General features: G+C 51.7%; 2 protein-coding genes across 4 annotated transcripts; one reads left to right on the top strand and one right to left on the bottom strand.

Moving 5' to 3' along the window:
• The first annotated feature begins 486 nt into the window (after positions 1-486).
• Positions 487-16,829, top strand: Lztr1 (leucine zipper like transcription regulator 1). 2 transcript variants are annotated; one of them, XM_032899867.1, is made up of 21 exons: positions 555-777; positions 1,186-1,248; positions 3,289-3,345; positions 6,559-6,638; positions 6,985-7,093; positions 8,415-8,498; positions 9,329-9,386; positions 10,215-10,354; positions 11,215-11,416; positions 11,670-11,825; positions 12,185-12,295; positions 12,889-12,981; positions 13,114-13,209; positions 13,291-13,456; positions 13,678-13,847; positions 13,980-14,136; positions 14,796-14,922; positions 15,009-15,158; positions 15,734-15,839; positions 15,917-15,997; positions 16,159-16,829. In XM_032899867.1, the coding sequence occupies exons 1-21, from the start codon at positions 587-589 to the stop codon at positions 16,273-16,275; spliced, it is 2,514 nt and encodes an 837-aa protein (XP_032755758.1). In that variant the 5' UTR covers positions 555-586; the 3' UTR covers positions 16,276-16,829. The 2 variants fall into 2 exon arrangements, with proteins under 2 accessions (XP_032755757.1, XP_032755758.1); XM_032899866.1 differs by having other exon boundaries at positions 487-777; positions 15,917-16,829.
• Positions 16,830-18,664: 1,835 nt separating this feature from the next.
• Thap7 (THAP domain containing 7) lies at positions 18,665-21,703 on the bottom strand. 2 transcript variants are annotated; one of them, XM_032899868.1, is made up of 5 exons: positions 21,594-21,703; positions 21,347-21,426; positions 20,798-20,953; positions 19,522-19,662; positions 18,665-19,326 (listed from the first exon to the last, which is right to left on the bottom strand). In XM_032899868.1, the coding sequence occupies exons 2-5, from the start codon at positions 21,424-21,426 to the stop codon at positions 18,774-18,776; spliced, it is 930 nt and encodes a 309-aa protein (XP_032755759.1). In that variant the 5' UTR covers positions 21,594-21,703; the 3' UTR covers positions 18,665-18,773. The 2 variants fall into 2 exon arrangements, with proteins under 2 accessions (XP_032755759.1, XP_032755760.1); XM_032899869.1 differs by lacking the exon at positions 19,522-19,662.
• Positions 21,704-23,029: the final 1,326 nt, after the last annotated feature.

Raw genomic sequence — 23,029 nt, forward strand, 5'->3', positions numbered from 1 at the left:
GACTCAGCTGGCAATAGACTACAACTTAAAAAACCACGGATTGTGCTGTAGCCTAGTGGCAGAGTGCATGCCCATCAAGTCCTGGGGTTCAAAGCCCATCGCAGAGAGGAGGGAGGGAGAGGGGGACAGAGGGAGGGCGGTTGGGGGACATAAGCAGGTGTTGGACAGTTGAGCCGCTCGCATGCAAGTCGGAAACCTCATCCTGGAGGAGGGCGGGGTGGGGGGGGCTTCCGGGAGATGGCAAAGCCCGACTACAGGGCATGCCGGGAGCGTGTAGCTCGCCGCTGCGTAGAGAATGTTAGTGGCTATGGCCAGACTGCGTTTCCTGAAAGGGGAAACCCAAGCCGAGACTTGGCCAAAAATGCTTTCCAGAATGTGACGTATCGATACATGATAACCTGGTAGACAGGCTCCTCGACAACCTGTCACGTCGCGGGGAGCGCTAGGTTTGTCGGGAGGGCGGACAAGCTGGCCGGAAGTGCTACACCAGGGGCGCAGGGCCCTCTGGGAAGTGTGGTCCTTTGGCTTGGCCCGGGCGGTGGCCGTGAGTCCTGCAACCTGGCGGCCTATTTGGCCTGAACCAGGGATGGCAGGCTCCGGAGGCCCCACTGGGCCCGGGGCCTTGACAGGAGGGGTGAGCTCCAAGGTGGCTCCGAGCGTGGACTTTGACCACAGCTGCTCAGACAGTGTCGAGTACCTGACGCTCAACTTTGGACCTTTTGAAACTGTGCATCGCTGGCGGCGCCTCCCGCCCTGCGACGAATTCGTAGGCGCTCGGTATGCAGTGTACAGGGGATCCTGAAGGCACTGGTAGTAGGGACGAGAGCTGAAGTCTTAGGACGGGCTCTAGGGGTGAGATCCCTTGTGATGTCTTGGAGTACGGACTGGTCATTCCCAACGCTGGGTTCCCAGGGAGTAGCACCATAGTGACCCTAGGCAGGGTACCAGACCTGTGTTTCTAAGGATCCTGTTTGGGTCCCTGAGCTGTGAGGTATGAGTGGGAAGTCTCCGGTGTGTCAGGCGTCCTTGCTGTCTGAAGAAACTGAAGGATCTCTATAGATCTTAGCGGTTGGGAGGCTTTATCCACACTTAGGTGGCAGCAAAGATGTGTAGTCTCACTTCTTGGGCGCCAGCCAGAGGAGTCCCAGACTCACCACTCTTCACCCCTTTTATCTTTTTTTCTAGGCGCAGCAAACACACAGTCGTGGCGTATAAGGATGCCATCTATGTGTTTGGCGGAGATAATGGGTGAGTTTGCCTGTTTTGATGGTGGCAGGGGATGATGACAGAGAGACAGACCTGTTGTCTGAGAATGGGAGTTAGTAGCCCTGCCTCGTGAGCCTCTGTTTCCCCATGTGTGTGGTGCTTTGCACCTGATTCCTATGTTATGGTGAGGAAGATCCTACCCTTAAAGCCTTTTCACCCAGCACTCAAATGGCAGCACGTGCTCAGTATGTGGGAATAAATGCCCTCGTTTTAGTGAGGAGATACAGCTTTGGAAGAAACACGTGTGCTCTTGTTGCTATCCCTGCCTGTCACTTTTTTCTTTCCTTCCTCTTAAGCCTAGAACCTGGCACTACAGCCTTGGTCCTGTAGACTGCATGAGGCAGCTGACCTAGAGGCAGTGAGGTTTCAGGACTCTCTCTATTAGGACATGCAAACTTGGCTCACGTCCGCAGTCTCTCTCCAAGAGCAGTTGGGGATTCATGTACAACTGCATGTCAGAGCGTGCTCCTCAGTTCACAGCCCTGTAATGTCCCCATCTTCTCTGTGTAAAGACCAGTCCTAATGGGAGGGGTGGCCTCCTTGTTAGTGCTGTCCTGTCTCTCTGGTGGCCTTGTATTTGGATTGTCCCCACCCCTCACTACCCAGCCCTTGTACACTTCCGTCTCCCTTCTAATGTCCTCACGGATGAGGCCTTGTGTCCTCTTACCTCTTCCTGTGCCACTTGCCCCTGGTGTTGGCTGTGATCTGTTTTCATACTCAGTTCCCTACATCAGTGTCCAGATGTACCCATTTACTGAGTAAAAGAAAAGGACGAGCCTTAGTAAGAATTCCTACACCAAAAAAGACTGGTGTCTAGCATAGGGTAGTGAGGATGTCAGGACCACTGTCCTCAGCTTCTTCTGGAGCTGGTAGACAACTGGTTGGTAATAAGCAGAAATGCTTTCTTTCAGTATGCAGTTTCAAAAGAAAAGGTAGAGAAAGTCAGTTACACATCTGTTTGCCTGTGACTTAGGATAAATCAGGGTGTCCTCCATTAAGAATGGAAAGATGAGTTCCTTCTAGACAGTAGCAACTTTGGTATTAGAAGCTAAGAGCAAGGAAACCTGGCAGTGGGGATGGAGCCTCGTCAGTTAACTTAAATCCTTCAGGGTTACATCAGTGGGGGCTTCCTTATCAAACTGACTCAGATAGACTATAGTCTCCTGGTTTTAGGGGAAACTGTTAGGTTTTGGGATCAACAGCTTTCATGCCTGAGTTTATGAGGCATTTGGTAACTGTTCTGATTTGCCCTGGTCTTTGGGGGCCTAGTAGAGGAACGTAGTTTAAAATAGTGGTCTCCCATAATTTTGTTTAACAAGTGCCACTAAGTTTAAGTATTGGGTTAAAGGAGGAAGAACAGGGACTAGGCATACCAGCATTGAAGCTTTGACTTCTTGGCCATTGGTCTTCTCCCATAAAATGAAGTTAGGAAGGGCACCCACCTAGCACAAACTGAGCAAGGCAGGAGAGATACCCTGCAAAGGCCTGGCCCTGGAGGGAGTGCCTCAGATCCTGTTGGTTCTCCTTTCTTCCACATTAACAAGTTGGTAATATGCCCAACTTGCATATTAAATGCAAGCTGGCCCAGTGAGCAGTGGAATTACTTTTGATACAGTTGTTATGTCAGATGACAGCTGAGGGAAAAGCATGCAGGTCTCCACCATTGTTTGAGACAGAATGTTGTCATTGTAGGGCAGCCTTGGAAGGAAGGGTTCAGTGCAGGATAGGACTTCTCGGGGCTGGGCGAGCTGCAAATGAGGACTCCAGCTCTGGGCCCTTGAGTGGGCTGCTGGTGGTGCGATCAGGCTGGCCTTGTCTGTGTGAGAGCCCTAGTTGCCCCTACCTAGTCACTAACTTTGAGCTGTGGACATTGACAAGTTGTCTGACAGGTCAGTGAGTCAGGTCCTTCTTGCTGCCTCCAATCCTAAGTGGATGCCCTCTCCCATCTTAAAGATCCTGGTGAGGTAACACCTTGCAATATCCTGGCTGCTGCAGCTCTCTCTCTCTCTGACTGCCTTTCAGGAAGACGATGCTCAATGATCTCCTGCGGTTCGACGTGAAAGATTGCTCCTGGTGCAGGTGGGTGGCCCCTGGGCTTCAGGACTCTGCCTGTCCTCCTGGAGAGCAGCATCACTGGACCAGATTCACTGGCTGATAGAGTCAGCTCATCATGGAGGTCCAGGGAGAAATATAACAGATGAGAGCCTGGGATGGCTTCCCTTCTCATGGCTCTCTGTGAGAATACGTGTCTTAAATTATGCCAGCTCCTGTGAGCTATAGGCTGTCTGGTCTAGTTGGTGGTCAGTAGTTTCTGACTTGGGAGGGGCCTTCAGTCACCAGAATGCCCTGGGCCAGGAGCTGCTGTGGGATCTCAGGGCATGGGCAGGCCTCAGCTTGGACAGTTTTCCCAGAGTTCCACTTAAAGGCTGGCAGCATTGCCTCTTGTCCTCATAGGGCTAGTTTCGTGCCAGGAGACACCACACAGGTATAGAGTATGCAAAACCTATAAATGGCAGCCTCAGCTGTGTGGCCATGCACAGGAGCTACCTGCCTTCTGTGGGTGCCACATACTTGTGTTTTCTTTTCTTTTTTTTTTTTTTTCCGGAGCTGGGGACCGAACCCAGGGCCTTGCGCTTCCTAGGCAAGCCCAACCATACTTGTGTTTTCTGCAGAAGACCCAATCTGGCAGCAGCTTATAGCTCATGGGAGACGCAGTCCTGAGGGTCAGGATGCACTGGGCTTTCGAGCTCCATCATCTGCTCACACAGGAGCACAGTGCCACACAGCCCCTTCTGCTGCGTGCTCGAAGTCTGTAGGGCATGCCCCTTGGTCCCCAGTAGCCGTCCGAGGTGGGGTCTCTTAACAGAGGAGGATTCAGGGCTCCAGAGATTGTGTGACTTTAGCCAGGCTGGGCAGCTCCACTTGGCATCGTGCACTGTCGTAGTTAGGGTTTCTGTTGCTGTTCTTGAACACCATGATCAAAAGTAACTAGGGAAGGAAAGTGTTTACCTCAGCTTACAGTTCTGTGTCATAGTCTATCATTGAAGGAAGTCAGGGCAGGCATCTGGAGTCGGGAACAGAAGCCATGGAGGAATGCTACTTACTAGCTGGTTCTCATGGCATGCTCAGCCTGCTTTCTTAACCACCCAGGGGCACCTGGCCAGAGGCGGCCCCACCTACAATGAGCTGAGGCTTCCCACACCAATCCCTAATAAAGGAAATGCCTACAGGTTTGCCTACAGACCCATTTTTATGGAGACATCTTCTCTGTTGTGTTTCCCTGTTTTCAGATAACCGTAACTTGTGTCAAGTTGACAAAAACAAACAAGTAAAAACTACAAAACCCACAACCAGCTAGGATACCCACCTCTGCTTAGTCTCCGTGTAGCACCTGCATAGCAGCTGCGAGGGTTCCTCTCGCACTTGATCTTCACAACTGCTATGGATTCTTTATCTTTTCCTTTGCTGGATACAAAACCCAGGGATTAGTGTGTGCCGGGCAAGCACTCTGCCTCTGAGCCGTCTCTCCAGTCTTCCTTTCATTTGTTTGTTTGTTTTTTGAGACAGGATCTCATGTGTACCCCAGACTGGCTTCAGACTTGCTGTGTAGGTAAGGATGACCATGACCTCTTAACCTGCATCTAGCACCTGAGGGCTGGGACGACAGATGCTTGCTACCATGCCTGGTTTATGTAGTACTGGGTATCTAGCTCAGGGCTTTGGCTGGGCAGGCTGAGGCAAGCTTAGTGCAGGCTAAGCAAGCACTTTACTCATGGAGCTCCCTTTCCAGGTCCAGTCCTCAATTAATTTTAAAGATTACTCTGACTGGCCAGCAAGATGGCTCCACAGGTAGAGGCACTTGCTGTGACCTGAGTTCTGCCTTCAGAACTTGATAGATGGTGGAAGAAGAGAACTAGCTCTACACAGCTGCCCTCTCTTGTCCACACGTGCACCACAGCACACACACGATTCACATTTACGCGCACACAGTACCAGACAAAAATGAAAATCACTTCGAAGACTTTGTAATTGTTAGTCAAAAGTTGCTTAAGAGAGGCAGACAAGGTGGTATACAGCTGTATACCAGCACTCAGGAAGCTAAGACAAAAGAATCGTAAGTTCAAGGACAGCCTGAGTTCAAGACCCCCTCCCCCAGGTAACTCAATGGTAACAATGGTTGCTTAGCACGTTCAAGGTTGGGTTCATTACCCAACACTGCAAAAATATCAATACAGTCAGATATGGTGGAGGCAGACACTTAACATTCTAGTTTTGAGGGGCAAGCAGGACCTTTGCAAATCTGAGACCAGCCTGGTTACATAGCAAGGCCTTCTCAAAAAACAAGCAAAATAAATGGCATAAGTTGAGTATAGTGGTGCATGCCCATAATCCCAGCATCCTGAGAGCAGGACAAAGTCAAATTCTGCTGCCTACTTGAAAAAACAATTATAAAATAACTTCCAAATGATTAAAAAACCAATAGTCCCAGCCAGGCCTCACCAGCGGCTCACACCTTTAATCCCAACCGTCAGGGGGAGCTCTGTGAGTTGAAGCCAGTCTGACCGACATAGTGACTTCTAGGCCAGCTAAGGCTACATAGTAAGACTCTGTTTAAAGGCGGGAAAGTCTGGCATGGTGGCTTTTTAATCCCAGCACTGGGGAGGCAGAAGTAGGTGGATCTCTGTGAGTTTGAGGCCAGTCTGGTCTACATAGTTTCAGAATAGCCAGAGACCCTGTTTCAAAAAATTTCCCGAGAGGCCTCTCAGAGGTGTTGAGTGGGTGGGTGCAGAGGGTCTGCCACAGGAATGTCAATGCCTGCTACTTTGTTTTTCTCCTGATTCTTGATGTTTTAAAGAGTTCAATGAGGGAGATAACACCTTTGAAATACAGCAGCAAAACAAACTGACCGCCTGACATATATCTCTCCTCCCATCTTGTTGGGTGGCTGAGGTAAAAGGTTGCTTGAACCATAACTCAGAGGGGAGCTTGGGCAGCATAGTGATAACCTGTCTGAATAATTAAACTGCTGCAGTCACGGGGATGCCTCCCTCTAATTCCCGTATTGAGGAGACTGAGATAGGAGGATAAGTTGGAGGCCAACCTGGACTGCATACCCTGAGTTACATGCCAGCCTAGACTACTTGCAGCAACAGCATAACATGAAAAGGAAAGGAGAGGGAAGGTAGGTTAAAGAGAGCTGGGGGAGGAAAGAGAAAGCATGGCGGAATCAAAGGCTATGTGGCTCGGACTGTGTGGCTGAGGCCTCACGGACCTCACCCTGTGCCTCTCCAGAGCCTTCACCACCGGCACTCCTCCAGCCCCCCGGTACCACCACTCAGCTGTTGTCTACGGGAGCAGCATGTTCGTCTTCGGTGAGCAGCCTCTTGCTCTCCTGAACCCACAGACCTCTTTCCTCCCCCCACCTCCAGCCTCCCAGGCTCTCTGCTGCAGCAGGGCTCTCTTTCCCCTTCCACGTCCATGGCAGTGCTCTGGACCTCTGAGCTCGTGGGGCCAGCTGAGTCCTCTCTGATGGCTAGGGCGAGCACCATCAGTCTGCCCGTCCCTGCATCCCCAGAGTGCAGGGCAAGTTAATTTGGGTGGGAGTTGGTACCTGAAGTTGGTACGTTAACTAGGATCCCGAGTTTCTACCCACGCCCACATTTAAATACCAAAGTAGTACCCTAGATATAACCCTTCACTTTCGTTCTACTCGCCCAGGGGGATATACTGGAGATATTTATTCCAATTCTAACTTGAAGAATAAAAATGACCTCTTTGAATACAAGTTTGCAACTGGCCAGTGGACAGAGTGGAAGATTGAAGGACGGTAAGAGATTCTCCTGAGAACCCTTATAGTAAGCGAGGCCTAACGGTACTCAGCCTGGGTGGCCTCCTGCCATCCCACACGAGGAGCCTGCGGCTGGGAGACGTTCAGGTCATTGATTGCTTAATTTTCATCACTGAGTCTGCTGAGGGTTTGCTAGGCAGGAGGTATGCACAGGCGGGAGGCCAGGAGCTAAGTCCCCGTTGCACAGCCTGCTCCCGGATTTACAGCTCCTTTCTTTCCTGAGGAATAGAGACTGCCTGCCTTGTGAGTGCAGCATTCTCCTAGCAGCTGGGAATGCGCTGTGCCTGAGTGGACCCAGATTTCTTTTGGTTGTACTTGGTTTTGTTTCTCATAGCTGGGATGTACCCAAGACCTTGCTGGTGCAAGGCAAGCTCTCTGTGGTTCAGCTGCATTCCCTACATCTGATTTTTTTTCTCCCTATCTTTGCGACAGGATCTCATGTAGATTAGGCTAGCTTTGAACCTGCTGTATATAGTTGAGGATGGCCTTGAACAGGGGTTACAGGTGTACTGTACCATGCCTGCTTTTTTGTGGTGTTGGGAATCAAACCCAGAGTTTCCTGTGTGTTAGGAAAGCAACCTACAAACTGAGACATGTCCCCGCCCCTTAGGGGGGTTTTGGTTTGGTTTGGTTTTGTCTTTGTTATTTGTTTTGGGTCAGGGTCTCACATAGTCCCCCTGACCACAGGCTTGCTGTGTAGCTGAGGCTAGTCTTGAACTTCTGGGTCTCCTCCTTTCATGTCCACAGTGTCAGCATTTACAGACGTGTGCTATCATGCCCGGTTTCAACATCTGGATTCTTACACATCGTGTGCTGTTGTTTGTGTTCAGCCTCAGCACTGCTCTTTGAGCCCCAGTGTCAAGGCAGACGTGGCCCTACCTGCTCAGCACATGACACATGCAGCCCTGCACTGCAGCCTGTCCTGATGACCTCTTTCCTCACCTAAAAATAATAAAATTAAAAATATATAAAATCATATATAAATATTACGTTATTTAAATATATAAATTATGTGTACACATATACACATACACACATACTAATATGTATATGTATATATTTATATATAAAACTTTTTTTAATTGTGTTTGGGTATTTTGCTGGCATGTATATCTGCATATTGCGTGTGCCTGGTGCCTGAGGAGACCTGAAGAATCCCCTGGAGTTGGAGTTACAGGAATGGTTGTGAGCTGCCCTGTGGGTGCTGGGAATGGAACTTGGGCCTTCTGAAGAACAACCAGTGCTTTTCCGTACTGAGCCTTCTTTCTGGGCAGTCCTCCTTTTCTTCTTTTTGTTCTAGGTTGCCTGTTGCCAGGTCAGCCCATGGGGCTACAGTGTACAGTGACAAGCTCTGGATCTTTGCTGGCTATGATGGCAATGCCAGGTAGGTGGGTAGCTGGCCATGTCTCCTAACTCTACATGCCTTCAAGGGCAGAATAAGTTCTCTTGGCACCTAAGTACTCAGGCTGAGGTAAGTTACCCTGGGAAGTTTTGAGTGTCTCAGGAGATGGCTGTGGAGGTAAGACTTCTGACTGGAGCTCCCAGCCAAGTTTGTAACCCCTGATTTTCTCAGATGAGAATATTTGGAACTTACAGGAGGGGCCTGGAAGCAGGAAGCATCTGGGCTCAAACCCAGCTCTGAATTCCTATGTTTCTCTATTTGTTGTTTTATGTTTTGCTTTTGTTTTAAGACAGTGTTGCTATTTATGTAGCCTTGGCTGTCCTGGAACCCTATGTGTAGATCTGACCGTCTTCCAACTCAGAGATCCTCTTCCCCTGCTTCTTGAGGCTGTGGTTAAAGGTGTGGGCCTCCACACCAGACTTCCCCCTTATCTTAGAAAAGTAGTTTTGCTGTGTTTGTCCAATAACCAAAGCAGCACGTGCTCATTCTAAACTTGAGCAATGCAGAAACTAAGAATGGCCCAGTGGAGCAGTAGGTTCTACATGTCGTTTCCCTGTCTCGGGTATCTCATTACCTCAGATGTTATGTGTAAAGCTACTTCTGTATTGGCTGATCAGAGACCAGCAGGGAGCCAAGTCAGGGATTTGATGCAGCACCTTTTTCCCATGGAACACCTGTGTTTCCTTTTCTTTTGTTTTATTTTTCAAGAAATCTGGCATAGTTGTCCCCTGACACACATGGTTCTTCCCCAGAGCTATCCCTCTTTGCCAGGCTCAGGACCAAAGGATCCTGACTCCTCTGTCCTGATGCAGGTTGAACGACATGTGGACAATTGGCCTCCAAGACCGAGAGCTCACATGCTGGGAGGAGGTGAGGGCTTCAGAGAGCATGCTGTGGGTGGGAAGTGGGGCACTGGGGGTTGGGTTGCAGTATTGAGAGGTGGGGGGTAGAGGAAGCTGGTGTGCAGGTGCGAGGTGCTGGAGGCAGGTGTAACAGGCTGTCTTCTTCCCTTACCAAGGCCTAGCCTCTTTTCCTCCTTGATCTTCCCTCAGCCCAGTTCCATTATTGACTAGAGACTCCAACTGGTCTGGGGTTGTAGCTTAACTGATAGTGCAGCATACATGAAGACCCAGGTTAGATCCCCAGACCCACATAATCTGGGTGTGGAGGTTCACGTCGATAACCCCAGTACTTGGGAGGTGGGTCAGAATTTTAAGGTGATCCTTAGTTATAGAGTGAGTTTGAGGTCAGCCTTGGCTACATAGAGAATTCTAGGCTAGCCAGATCTGTACAGTGAGACCACCCTGACTCCAAAATGAATGAATGAGTGAATAATAAAAGGCTTTGGAGCTAAGGCTGTAGTCCAGGCTAAAGTCTGTCTTCGACCCTAGCAATGAAAGTGGAGTTGAAGGAAAAGCTCGGAGTCCGGGATGGGCAGGGTGCCACACGTGACAGATGTGTTGTGTGAACACAATGGCCATGTTTGGCTCACTGCTTTCCCTTGGAGCTTTGTTTCTCTTGTAGAAATTGTATTTTTAGCTCCAAATTAACCTTATGATTTTAGCCTTAGCTAATGAGAACGGGCTGTGTGGGGAGGTGTGATGGGGCTGTAAGCTCTTTATGTGTATTCATTTCAAAGTTTAGGATAGTGTAACCTCAGGCCTTCGAGGCCCTGGCTGAGCTGTGCCCATACCCCAGGTGGCCCAGAGTGGTGAGATACCCCCATCCTGCTGCAACTTCCCTGTGGCTGTGTGCCGGGATAAGATGTTTGTGTTCTCAGGACAGAGTGGAGCCAAGATAACCAACAACCTCTTCCAGTTTGAATTCAAGGACAAGACGTGAGTTCTCTAGGTCTTGAGGAACACTAATATGTTGATGCCTATATCTGGTAACTGTTGTGATCTCCTAGTTTCCATATATAGCAGGAACACACAGCCTGGAGTATGGGTATTTAGCCCTGAAAGGCCTTTGGGTTATGGTTGTAGCTCAGCAAGACATGGCCTGAATCAGAGTTCCATGGCTGTCCTGAGTGGGAGGGATACCCACCCCTGCACTGTGTATGGCTTGCTCATTGCCACTGCTGACAGATGTGACCAGTGCCAATAGCGTGTGATAGCAGAAGATAGGCAGGGTAATGAGGCTCTCTCCCTTCCTTTGGCTGCTGTCTATTCTTGGACCCTATGATAGGGTTAGCCTCTGGCACTGGAAGTAACAGAGGAGCTTGGGAGGGGACTCCAAAGTTACCCCACAGGTCAGGGCAGAGGGAATAAAGTTCTGGGGCGGCATGGAGGCAGGTGGAATAGCCTGCGTCTGTTTTGTTCTTCTGCTAACTTAGCAGAAGAGGAATCTGTTGGAAAGTCCTGGAGGAGCATTAGTGCCTGGGTGGGCGTCTCCCATCTCTACTGTTTGGGCAGTGAGCAGTACAGCTCCATTCCCAGAGCAGACTAGCAGAGACTCTGCCTGTCACTGCTGTCCTCTATGGTGGTGGGAGAAGAATGAGTGGGTGGAGTCCCACGGTTGGTTGCACGGAGTTGGGTAGGGCCAGTACCTGAGCTAAACAGGTCAAGAGATGCTGGACACAGAGGCCTGGGTCCCTTTAGACTATGGGCTGGTACTCCAAGCTCTTTAGGGAGACTTCGTAGGAGGATCTTTTGTGGGGAGCTCCCACCCCAGTGTTGGTTCGTGGTCATGGCTCCAGGTGGACACGCATCCCTACTGAGCACCTGCTTCGGGGCTCCCCACCCCCACCACAGCGGCGCTATGGACACACCATGGTGGCCTTTGACCGTCACCTCTATGTGTTTGGGGGTGCAGCAGACAATACACTGCCCAATGAGCTGCACTGTTATGATGTGGACTTCCAGACCTGGGAGGTTGTCCAACCCAGCTCTGACAGTGAGGTGAGTCTTGACTGGGTTCCCTGGGTTTCATATGGTCAAGAGGAGCAACTTGAGAACCTTCAAGGCCCTAAAGCCTTCAGTTTTTCCTGCCCACATTCTATCTTGTGGCACTGGGCTGCTATCCTGAAGAGCTCAGGGAAGCATTTTGACCACCCTCACAGCTTTACTCAATGTCTTGTCCCTCCTCGGGAACCCTTAGCAAGCTCTGGAAGGGAAGATGGCTTATTCCCTTCTTGCATATGTTTCCTACAAGGTTGGTGGGGCTGAGGTGCCTGAGCGAGCTTCCTCTTCTGAGGAGGCGTCCACTCTAACCTCTGAGGAGCGGAGCAGCTTTAAGAAGTCCAGAGATGTGTTTGGCCTAGACTTTGGCACCACTTCAACCAAGCAGCCAGTCCACCTGGCGTCAGAGGTGAGTGTCAGGGACCCTTATTAAAGTTACATTGGTCTCAGAAGCAGGAGCTTTCACAGATGGGCAGCACAGGGCTCCTGGAAGAGCTTGCTCAGGTCACACAGCAGCACATGGCTCTGGGAGTCCCAGGATTTATCCTTACATTCAGCGAGGTACTCTGGACTAAGTATTCCATAAACTTGGAGTTAATGCACAACCTGCCCTGCCCTCTGCCTCCCCCACCCCATCACCCCAGCTTTCCTCCACACCTGTAGGAGCACCCAGGAAACCCAAGGGACTGGGACCTTCAGCCTTTCTTTCCTGGCCACATGGACCCAGTGTTGGAGACTTGGTCCCATCCCATTGCTTGTCTTTCTCAGCTGCCCAGTGGGAGGCTCTTCCATGCTGCCGCTGTCATATCTGATGCCATGTACATCTTTGGGGGCACTGTGGACAACAACATTCGCAGCGGGGAAATGTACAGATTCCAGGTAAGTTGCTAGTGCTTCTGTGAGCCTGCTGGGGTAGATGGCCCAGTGAGTGTGACACGTGGGCAAAAGTACAGGCCATGGCAGGGTATGTAAATGTGCTCAGTGCTGCCTGGGCCTCTCTGAGTAGCCTGGGGAGAGGATTAGGAGTGCTGCAGGCCCAGGTAGGCAGAGAGAACCCCAGGGAGAGAGAAGGGAGCCTTCACAGAAGAGTGGCAGGTCAGCTGGCAGGACCAGCAAAGCCATGGGCTAATCCAGGCTCTATGCTGGGGACTCCAGAGAAATCATAGCAGCCCGTTCCCAAACCTAGAGGAATTGGTGGTTAGGACAGGGACTTCTACCATAGTAGAAGCATGGATAAATCTGTTTCAATGGTGGGTAGGGGTGGGATGGGGTTGCTTAGCAACCTGGGTCCAGGTTTATTAGAAAGAGTACAGCCCAACTAAAGCTTAGGAGCCACTGTCAGTGAGAGATAGTGAGGTGGGAGGCTCTCTTGGTCGTGGCCAGAGCAGGACAGTCCTCAGCTGGGCTCACCTGACCCCAGGGTTGGCTGGTCTCCGGCTTTTGTTGCTCGCTCACTGGTTCTCCCTCTGCAGTTCTCTTGCTACCCAAAGTGCACACTGCATGAAGATTATGGGCGCCTATGGGAGGGCCGCCAGTTCTGTGATGTGGAGTTTGTGCTTGGTGAGGTAGGTGACTGACCTATACCAGCCTCACCTGGTGTATGTGCTGAGTTGAACTTCGCCCTGGCCTGCTGGCCCCTGTCCCCTGCAGCAGGGGGCCTGTACTTTCACCCATGTGTCATTCATTTTTTTGTGCAGAAGGAAGAATGTGTGCAGGGTCATGTTGCCATTGTCACTGCAAGGAGCCGGTGGCTTCGGAGGAAGATTGTGCAGGCCCGAGAGTGGCTGGCCCAGGTCAGGTCTCCTTTAGCCCCCATGACTGGGAAGCTTTGCCCACTGTCTACAGGGGTTCCCTGAGTTCCCTTTTCCCCACAGAAGCTGGAGGAAGATGGGGCCCTAGCTCCCAAGGAGGCCCCTGGCTCAACTGTGGGCAGAGCACGGCCACCCCTGTTACGTGTGGCCATTCGTGAGGCTGAGGCACGGCCATTTGAGGTGCTCATGCAGTTTCTCTACACAGACAAGATCAAGTACCCACGGAAAGGTCTGCCTGGGATATGGGTGATGTGCACCTAAGTGGGGCATGGGCAGTGGAGCCAGAGGTAGTGTGCCTGAGGCACAAGTCAGTCACCCTTGATGATGGCAGTTGACATGCAGTCTAGCTGCCGTCTTGCAGCCCTGACCTCTTCTTCATGAATGGAGCCTGGGCCCTCTCCTAGGCCCCCCTTTCCTGGGGCGCCCAGGCTCAGGGACTTTTTGGTGCAGGCCATGTGGAAGACGTGCTGCTCATCATGGATGTGTACAAGCTGGCACTGAGCTTCCAGCTGTGTCGCCTTGAGCAGCTGTGTCGGCAGTACATCGAGGCCTCTGTGGATCTGCAGAACGTGCTGGCTGTGTGCGAGTGCGCTGCCAGGCTACAACTGGGCCAGCTCAAGGTACTGGCTGGGATGCCTGCCAGCCCAGGCCTTCCCGGGTAGGGTGGGCACGCTTGTTCCTCACTACAAGCTCTGTTGCCCAGCCTGGGCCTTGGCCTGATTCCACTCTCCTGTTGTGTTTGTCTGTCCCAGGAGCATTGCCTGAACTTCATAGTGAAGGAATCCCACTTCAATCAGGTGATAATGATGAAGGAGTTTGAGCGCCTCTCATCCCCACTGATTGTAGAGATTGTTCGTCGGAAGCAGCAGCCACCCCCTCGCACCCCCTCTGATCAGCCTGTGGACATTGGTAGGGAGTGTCCTCTCTTCAGGTCCTGAGTGTAGGGAAGTGGTGAAAGGCCTAGAACTACTTACCTGCCAGGCCCTTGGGCTAAGGGTGGCTCTGTGACCCACCCAGGTGCTCTCAGGCACAGGGACTGGGAGGGACAGGGGCTTTTAATAGTAAGCTGTCTGCCAGCGAGCCTGGGTACCCATGAAACCCACTCTTGAGGGCGAGCTGTGCCTTCTCTGGTTGGCTGGTCAGACCTCATGTCTTAGGTCAGGTGAGTGAGGCAGCTGCAGCTGGGTACGGCCCAGTCCTTCTCATTATACCCACTGGAGACTGCTAGCACCTTCACTGCCCCAGCTCACTTTGGGGCTTGTATTGACTGACCCTCACCACTAGCATGATAGTCCAAAGGCTGGGTCTGGAGGGATGTGCAACACAAGACTGGCAGCTGGAGATACAGGGTAGGAGATGAGGTATTGGTGTAGCATCCTTGAGAGCCAGAGCAAGGACTGCCGTTTCCAGGTGAATGGAAAGCCTGAGGAAACAAAAACTGGTTTGGGGAAACTTTGAGCAGGGCAGTAACACTGGAGAGGCAGTTCTTCTTGGGCCAGAAAACAAAGGTAGCCTCTTCATTCAGGGTCAAGGGGGAAGTCTTCTCAAGGTCCTTCTGTACTCCCCAGGCACATCTTTGATCCAGGACATGAAGGCTTACCTGGAGGGAGCAGGCTCGGAGTTCTGTGACATCACACTACTGCTAGATGGCCACCCACGGCCGGCCCACAAAGCCATCCTGGCTGCCCGCTCTAGGTATTCGGCAGGCCTGTGAAGGCAGGGCAGGGCCTTGATGCTGACTTTCTTCTCCTGAGAACTGGGATCTACCTCCCTGTTTACAGCTACTTTGAGGCCATGTTTCGGTCGTTCATGCCAGAGGATGGGCAGGTAAACATCTCCATTGGGGAGATGGTTCCCAGCAGACAGGCCTTTGAGTCCATGCTGCGCTACATCTACTATGGCGAGGTCAACATGCCCCCTGAGGACTCACTGCATCCTTTTACATGTTGGGTCACCACTGGGGAGTGTAGACATGTTTGAGTCCTGTGGCTTTGTTGGCTGCTGATCTTGGCTTGGTACCTAATTCTAGAGCAGTGCCAATTGCTGGTACTGGGCCTACTGGTCTCCAAAAGCTCCAGGCAGGTGGGTAGCAGGAGGCAGCACTTTCCAGTTAGCTTAGTTGATTCTTAACCTTTACAACTGTAGGAGACAAGTGGGCTAGTTACTACTGTTCAACAAACAGGAAGTGGACAAAGTCATTCCTTGTGTTCTCTGTCAGTAGTCTTTGAACCTGAGATGCAAGGATACCTGTGGGACCAGAGAGGGCTTGGAAAAATCCTGGGAATAATGTGCACATGAGAATGAGAGGATTCAGGTGTTCTTTGGACCTTGAATGGGGACTCGGAACCTGAAATGGTTCAGAACCAGTTTAGAGAGCAAGCCAGCTGGAGTCCTAGCTGGAGCTCTGGTTTCAGGGTTTGTGTAGATCTCAGGACGACAAGGGATGTGGCAGGATGGGTAAATGCAGGTGAATACATGACTTGGCAGCTCCTTAACTTTTATCCAGCTACCTGTTTGCAGCCCCCTACTACTACGGCTTCTACAACAACCGACTGCAGGCATACTGCAAGCAGAACCTCGAGATGAATGTAACAGTGCAGAATGTGCTGCAGGTAATGCTTAATACCCTCAGGACATGCGCTCCTCCGGGTTGAGCTGGGGCAGGGCCTCATGGTTCCTGCCATTGCAGATTCTGGAGGCAGCTGACAAGACACAGGCACTGGACATGAAGCGGCACTGCTTGCACATCATTGTACACCAATTCACTAAGGTCAGGCTCTGGCTCTCCCCAGCAGACCTGGGCACCTCTTGGCCATTGCCCACTGTCCTTAGACAGCCTAGGCTGGAGCAGGCTGGGCCCCAAGAGGACTTCTCTGCCCACCCTGGTCCTACTGGGATTCTCGTTTCATCTAGTTTTGGTCATCTGTGCAGGTCTCTAAGCTGCCCACACTGCGGCTGCTGAGCCAGCAGCTGCTGTTGGACATCATAGACTCCCTGGCCTCCCACATCTCTGACAAGCAGTGTGCAGAGCTGGGTGCTGACATCTGAGGATCTCTATGGAGACCCTACCTGTTTCAAGAGTGAGGACACCCAACCAATTGGCCACATCTCCACCTGCAGAGTGATCACACCTGTGAGGTCAAGGGTCCTCAGCTTCTACAGGGCACTGAGGTGTATAGGAACTCCCAAAGCCTGCATCTCATTGAGGACATCGGCCCTACAGGGAATGGCAAATAAAGCAAACTTCCTTTCTAGCTGGCATCTCTCTGTCAGGAGCCATTTTGCCTGCTTCTGTGAAAGCCTGCCTATCAGGCAGTCAAGTCAGGCCCAGGTCTGCTGGCAGATTTTTCTGGCCTGCTGACTCATGAAGGGTAAGAGGGGATATGCTTGAAGCTCAAGGTGAGGGGCTGAATGCTCTCTTAATCTTGGAGGAAGGAACAAGGAGGCCTCCAGATAGGTACAGATGTCCAATGTCCATCAGCCATTGACCCTGCTGGCTTGTGACTTTGTTTCCCAAGACTCTGTAAAGTATATAGAGCCTATGAGAATTATTAAACTCGGAGCTGCTGCAGTACTGACTAGACAGCCCTCCCAATTTCTAACCTTTGTCTCTGAGTCTGCCATCTTCCCTATAATCCTCATGCCCCCCCCCCCCAGAGGACTGTTTTGTACTGGCAGGGCAGGTGCACTTCTCCCAAGACCAGGGTTGAGGGACACTACCCAGTGGTAGAAGGACGAGGGAGTGTGGCTTTGTGGTACCAGCAGGTGTGTTATGGATCCATCATAGATTCCTACTGTCAGGGATGCTTGGCAAGTTACTCTAGCAATAGATTATACCCCACACCTTACCCAGAAGTTACGAATGGGGATCAGTAACAGTGGTCAGATCTTTTTTTTTTTTCTTTTTTTCTTTTTTTTCGGAGCTGGGGACCGAACCCAGGGCCTTGCGCTTGCTAGGCAAGCACTCTACCACTGGCTAAACCCCCAACCCCCAGTGGTCAGATCTTAAACATGACTTTGGAAGGTTTTCTCACAGACCACAGGACAGTAAGCATAGCTCAGCCTCTTAGAAAAGCTGCATGTTCTGGCCTACCCAGTGTACATATTTGGGCCAGAGAAAAAGCAGAGATGTTCCCATATCCATGTTCTGTCATGGACATGCCTCTATTATAGCTGTGGCAATGCTGCTTTCACACTTGCCCAGCACAGCTGTCACCCTGGTGTGCCTTCCTGTAGTATATGACAGTTCCACAGCTTAGGAGATTCCCTAGATGTGGGTTTAGTACATTTTCCCTGTTCTGCCCATGTCAATACATGGCCTCAGGCACACCGGAGAGAAAACTGCATACCTGAGATATCTCCTTCAAGCCCTGGACTGTCCTTGTTACTGACAGCAGGCCATGACAGCCTATGTCCCAGCACAGCACAGTGGACCTGTTCTTGAGTACAAGAACCTACTCTGTTCTATTTCCTAGGAAATCAGGACTGATTCTACTTGGTTCTTCCTGGCTTTAGAACACATCTCCCTTCTGTGCTTCATTCACCCCATGCTTTGGAGCTCTGACAGCCAGGAAGTGGTCTGGTTACAAGATGTGCTGGGAAGAGAGGGAGGTGCCAGGCACAAGCTGAGGCTGGTAGCTGACTCAAGCAGCAGCTAAGCTGAGTGGAAGGTGCCAGGCAGGCAGGCTCAACTCTTCTACAGGGTACAATAAACACACACCCGGGGCCCCAAAGAGAAAACTTTGAGGGCTGGAGAGATGGCTCAGTGGTTAAGAGCACTGACTGCTCTTCCAGAGGTCCTGAGTTCAATTCCCAACACCCACAGGGTGGCTCACAGCCATCTGTAACGAGATCTGATGCCCTCTCCTGGTGTGTCTGAAGACAGCGACAGTGTACTCACATACATAGACTAAAAAGAAAAATTTGAGAACCTTGTGTACCAACGACAGCCGTAGACTCAACTGTGATTGAGCTGTGTGGTTAAGGAGCAGTAGGGAGAGGCATGCACTCAATGTTTACCATAGACACAGCTGTGGTGAGAAGCCTAGGTTCCAAGGTATATAGTACCTAGGCCTGGATCTCAGCACTATATCCAAAAGACTAACACCTCTCTAGGCATGTTTGGCCTTACAGCCTGACAAGTGTAGGGTGCCCTATGTTGGTTTTGAGGGCAAAGGGGCCAGAAGTGTGGTCAGTGCCTGTGGGCTGAAGCTTGGGCCTCTGCACATGTTCTGAGTGTGACACTGGCATGGTGGCACACCTGTGCAGCTACAAAGACACCAGCCAGACTGAAAGTTTGACTCGGGGGGGGATGGGAGGGATCTCTGAGGAGCTCACTTTCTTACACGACAGTAAGTGAACAGGGCCAAGAGGTGGCAGGCCAGGATCTGAGCTCTCTGGGGCTTTGGCCATGGTCTGGGGAGGAGCCAAACAGCAGTCTCTAGCTAGCATCCACTTTATTGTGACATGTGGCCAGCTCGGTGGATGCGGTTCCAGTCAAGTGTCTCTGAGAAGAGGAGGCCAGAGCCGGGTGTGTGGTCCCTTTATCAGGCCATGCTGCTGCTCAGCTGCATAGCAAAGTCCTGTACATGGTCCTTCAGGGTCTGGCGAGCATCTGCCTGAGCTCGCTTCTCCCGGGCCCGTTCCTGCTGCAGCTTGGTCAGTCGCAGCCTAAGCCGCTGCTCCCGCCTCTTGCAGGCCTGCAGCTGGCGCTGGGTCTTATCCAAAGCATCAAGAGCTGCTTCAGCTCTCCTCTTCCAGAGCAAGGCGCTCCCCACTTGGTAGCTATGCTCATTCTGGATGTAGGCTCCAGCGGGTGGCGGCAGCCGCAACATGTATGTAGATGGGGAGACATGCTGTGGCTCAAGAGGGGAGGGGTGCTGCTCTGGTGAAGGCTGTGCACTACAGCCCGCTTCATCCGCTTGAGCACCTAGAGGGCCCAAGAGATCTGAGAAGGGGCTGTTAAGGCCAGGGTCCAGCCTCGCAGCTGGGGATGCAGGCCGAGTGGCAGGTGCTGAGGCTTCTTCCACAGGAAAGCGTATGATATCAGCACGAGGAGGTGGAGAAAATGGAATTGTGGGTCCTTGTCTTTCAGAGCAGCTGGAGGGGAGACAGAAAGAAACTAAGGCATGCCAGGCTCCTCTCATTAGCCCACTTAGTCTCCCTAACATCTGAGCCCCCTTCACTGGGTCTGGATAGCAAGAGCCCTGTTCAAGGAGGATGCTGGCATTCACCCTACGCTCCAGACCCTCAGCCCTGGGTGAGGTGGGGCATCCCCAGTCCTGCAGCACATACCGCTTCCTGCAACGCCGGAGCCGGCTGACATCAGGCAGGCCAGGTGGATAACCATGCACCTTGGTCTTGGCTGTTCGACGCAACTTGGAGAAAGACTCAAATATGGTGGGGACTGCCCCTTCCTTCAGCCTGTGATACCCACTGTGGGGAAAAGCAGCCCAGGTGAGCTGGAGAAAAGGCTGCCATCTCCCCTGGATTCCCAGTGTAGGTCCTGCAGCACTAAGGATGAGAGAGGCTCCGAGGCACACTGCCAGTAACACATCTGAGGAATGCCAAGTGTGGTGAAATCAAACTCATCTTCCCTGTGAATGAGCTTCCAGGGTTGAGGTGAGTGGAAAACCCAGCAGCAGGGCTAGGCGGACCAGCTGGAAGGCCTAGGTGCTAACATCCTACGAAAAAGCTGCTTGTCTTTCGAGTGGAGACCAGCGGCTAACCTCAGGTGCCTTCCTTAATAATCCACCACCTTTGTCTTTAAAGATTTTTTTCCTTAAAAACATTTTTTATTTTTATGTGTATGAGCATTTCGCCTATGTGACTGTTCACCATCTGCGTGCCTACAGAGGTTAGAAAAGGGTAATGGACCAGTTCCCGACTGTTACAGACTGCTGTAAGCCACTGGGGAGGGGGTTGGGGGGCGGAAACGAACCCGGGTCTTCTGGAAGAAGAGTCAGTGCTCATAACCTCTAAGCCAGCCCTATGTATGTATATGAATGTTTAGCCTGCATGTATATATGTGTACCCATGCCCTCAGAGGTGGACTGAACCTCAGTCCTCTGTAAGAGTTACAAGTGCTCTAAAATGGTTAAGCCATCTCTCTAGCCTTTCCACCTTATTTTTTAAAGACAGTCTCTCACTCAACACAGGGCCCAACAACTCATCTAGACTAGCTTTTCTGTAAGTCCCTGGGATCCTTTTGTTTTGTCTTCTCCAGGATTGGGATTAAAGGAACAAGCAATCACATGTGGCTTTTTATTTGGGTATTTGAATCTGAACTCAGGTCCTCGTGCTTGCACACCAAGTCTTTAGCAAAGGGGGCTATTAACCCAGCCTGGAAAAGCTGTTTTTCTCTGATGTCACTGGCACGGTGACTCTGGGACCATGCTTTAACTGTACAGAACTGGAAATTGGCAACAGCACCCCTGACAACCGGTCTGCCTGTCTGTGAGCATGCCAGCCAGATGTTCATGGACTTCACCAGGACAAAGAGCTGCCTCACTTGGCCCTCTGCTCTGATGCCTCACAACCTGTCCTGGTGTTGGCTGGCAGAAAGACCCACCTGATTCCCACCAGCTCAAAGCAGTTTTCCTCGAAGTGTTTGGAGCAGAAGTAGATGTACTCAGAGGTCGGATCCCACAGGCCCTGGCCGCTGGGGTCCAGCCGCTGACAGTTGGCCAGCCACAAGCCGCGCCTGGGGTTGTCTTTCTTGGGAAGTCTGCAGAGCCACAAAACCGTGAGCACCAGACTGTCTACAGCCCTGCGTTCAGGATGCCCAAGCTCCCCAGGCAAGAATGACAGACCTCCCCGAGACCCTTTCAGATTACCACCGGCTAGGGAAAAAAGAGAAACTGAGGACGAGAGAAGGAAAGGGGCCTGCTCAGCATCATCTAGTAGGAATGAGGCAGAGCTGTAGATCCAAGCCAGGTAAGCGTCCAGTCTTTTTCGGCTGGACTGGAAACTATTCGGCCTCCCCTAGAACCCTCCCGCTCATAAGTTCAAGCCTCACTTCGACCTCAGGAAAGCGCTGTCTCCTGCGCGGCCTAAGGTGCGGCAACACCAAGCGCCTGCGCATGTGAGCCCTCGCGTGCCACTACGCACGCGCGCTGACCTGTGGAAGGAGATGCCGCGGTTGCGAGTCTCGCGTGTATCCCGTGTGCAGCAGCCGGCGGCGGAGCAGTGTCGCGGCATCTGGGGAAGGGGCGGGATCTGGGTGATGCGCGGCAGTCGTGGGAGGACTGTCTTCACGCCCAGCTGTCACTCCCTCCAGAGGGCCCGAGCCTGTCGGCTCCCCGCGGCCCGACCCCGTACCAGTCCTGTCCTAACTCGTTCTATAGACTCCCGTCAGCGGTACTCACGGTCTTGCCATTGCTGCGCCGCCAAAATCTCGCGATGGGTGGGTCAATACGGAAGTTGGTAGCAGAGAGACTCCGACGCCCGTGGCGCCGGCCCCCAAGGGGCGGGACCGGAAGAGATCCTGGCGGGGCGGGCCACCGGATGTTGGGATTGATGGTGGGGATCGTCACTGCTGACTTCACGTTCCTGGACTAGTCGTTTCGCCTCCTTGTGTGTCCAAGATAATGGCTGAGCGCCCGCCGTTAGGACGAAGCAGTGGGGTGCGATCTGTAGTGCTTCTTGAACATCATAGATGGACACTGGTTGAGAAAAACCTGAGCAAATCTTTGTTCAAAGAGCCCGGTCACCGGCTGGTGTGATGGCTCAGCACTTGATGCCAACCCTGAAGATTGAGTTTGATCCTCGGGACCCACCTGGTGGAAGGAGAGAACCAACGTCCAGTAATTGTCCTCTGGTCCCCATACATATGCACAAAATAAAATGTAAAGACACAAGGATTCTTAGGGTGACGGTATTAACTGCATAGGCAGAGCGCTGCAAACAAAGGCCTTGAGCCTTCCCACCACCGAGAGGTTGGATGTCAGGTTATGAGTCCTGGAGTTTCCAGCTGGGCCAGGCAGCAGCATCTCTTGTTACCATTTACTTTATTGTGTTATCTGGCAATCTTGGAGGGTTCATTTTAGATTAAGTTCTTAAAATCAAGACCAGTGCTCAAAATTTACTCCCATAACAGGAAGGAGGGTACAGTGTGCTCCAAGTACAGTCTGGGACATACAATGATTGGCTAGTCGTGGAGGAAAACTAATGGAGAAATGGCATAGCAGGAACTGGGTTTTACAGCCCTTAGATGGAGCCCCACTGCCTCTGTCCTCAGCCCTCTCACAGGACACCGGAAAAGCCACTTCTATGCACTTTATGTGAGGTGGGAGGGACAATAACATTGTTGTCCTAATTCCCTTATCTAATTAGAAGCTTTTAACAGCGTACAGACATGCTTAGTAATGTAGAGAGAACACGTGTGTTTCTCCCAGAGGAATTCACGAATTGGCTAATTAGTCCTTCCGAGAAAGATGGGTATCTAGACAGGGAATTTTGTTTTGTTTTTAAAGTACAGTGCACAGTAAAAGTAATGCCTCAGTGCAGACACTAATACAGAAAAGCGTCACTTAGTGCTCACAGTGGGAAGAACTAAAGCCACACAGCCGCACTCAGTACTCTTCCTCCCCTTCTTCAGCCTCCGAGTCTGCAAAACCCACAGCCAGTCTTCCTAAGCCTTCTCCAGTGCTGCTAGGTCCTCCCAGGCCTCAAGAGAACAAGCCTCCTCCACACCATCTCTCACATACCAGTGCACAAAGGCCTCGGTGGCATACGTGAGGTTGAACTTGTGATCTAGGTTGACCCAGGCACCCTTCAGCCTGACGTAAAAATAGCATTCTTC

Source organism: Rattus rattus, chromosome 4 (assembly GCF_011064425.1).
Source record: "Rattus rattus isolate New Zealand chromosome 4, Rrattus_CSIRO_v1, whole genome shotgun sequence".
In the NCBI taxonomy this organism is placed as follows: Eukaryota; Metazoa; Chordata; class Mammalia; order Rodentia; family Muridae; genus Rattus; species Rattus rattus.

Bases quoted from the DNA above. Each gene is read 5' to 3' on its own strand.
- Lztr1 (XM_032899866.1), top strand. From the start codon at position 587: ATGGCAGGCTCCGGAGGCCCCACTGGGCCCGGGGCCTTGACAGGAGGG. The intron at 3,346-6,558 runs GTGGGTGGCCCC...GTGCCTCTCCAG, and splicing joins AAAGATTGCTCCTGGTGCAG to AGCCTTCACCACCGGCACTC. The intron at 14,137-14,795 runs GTAGGGAGTGTC...TGTACTCCCCAG, and splicing joins TGATCAGCCTGTGGACATTG to GCACATCTTTGATCCAGGAC.
- Thap7 (XM_032899868.1), bottom strand. From the start codon at position 21,426: ATGCCGCGACACTGCTCCGCCGCCGGCTGCTGCACACGGGATACACGC. The intron at 20,954-21,346 runs GTCAGCGCGCGT...GTGGCTCTGCAG, and splicing joins CGCGGCATCTCCTTCCACAG to ACTTCCCAAGAAAGACAACC. The intron at 19,327-19,521 runs GTATGTGCTGCA...TCTCCCCTCCAG, and splicing joins CTCCGGCGTTGCAGGAAGCG to CTGCTCTGAAAGACAAGGAC.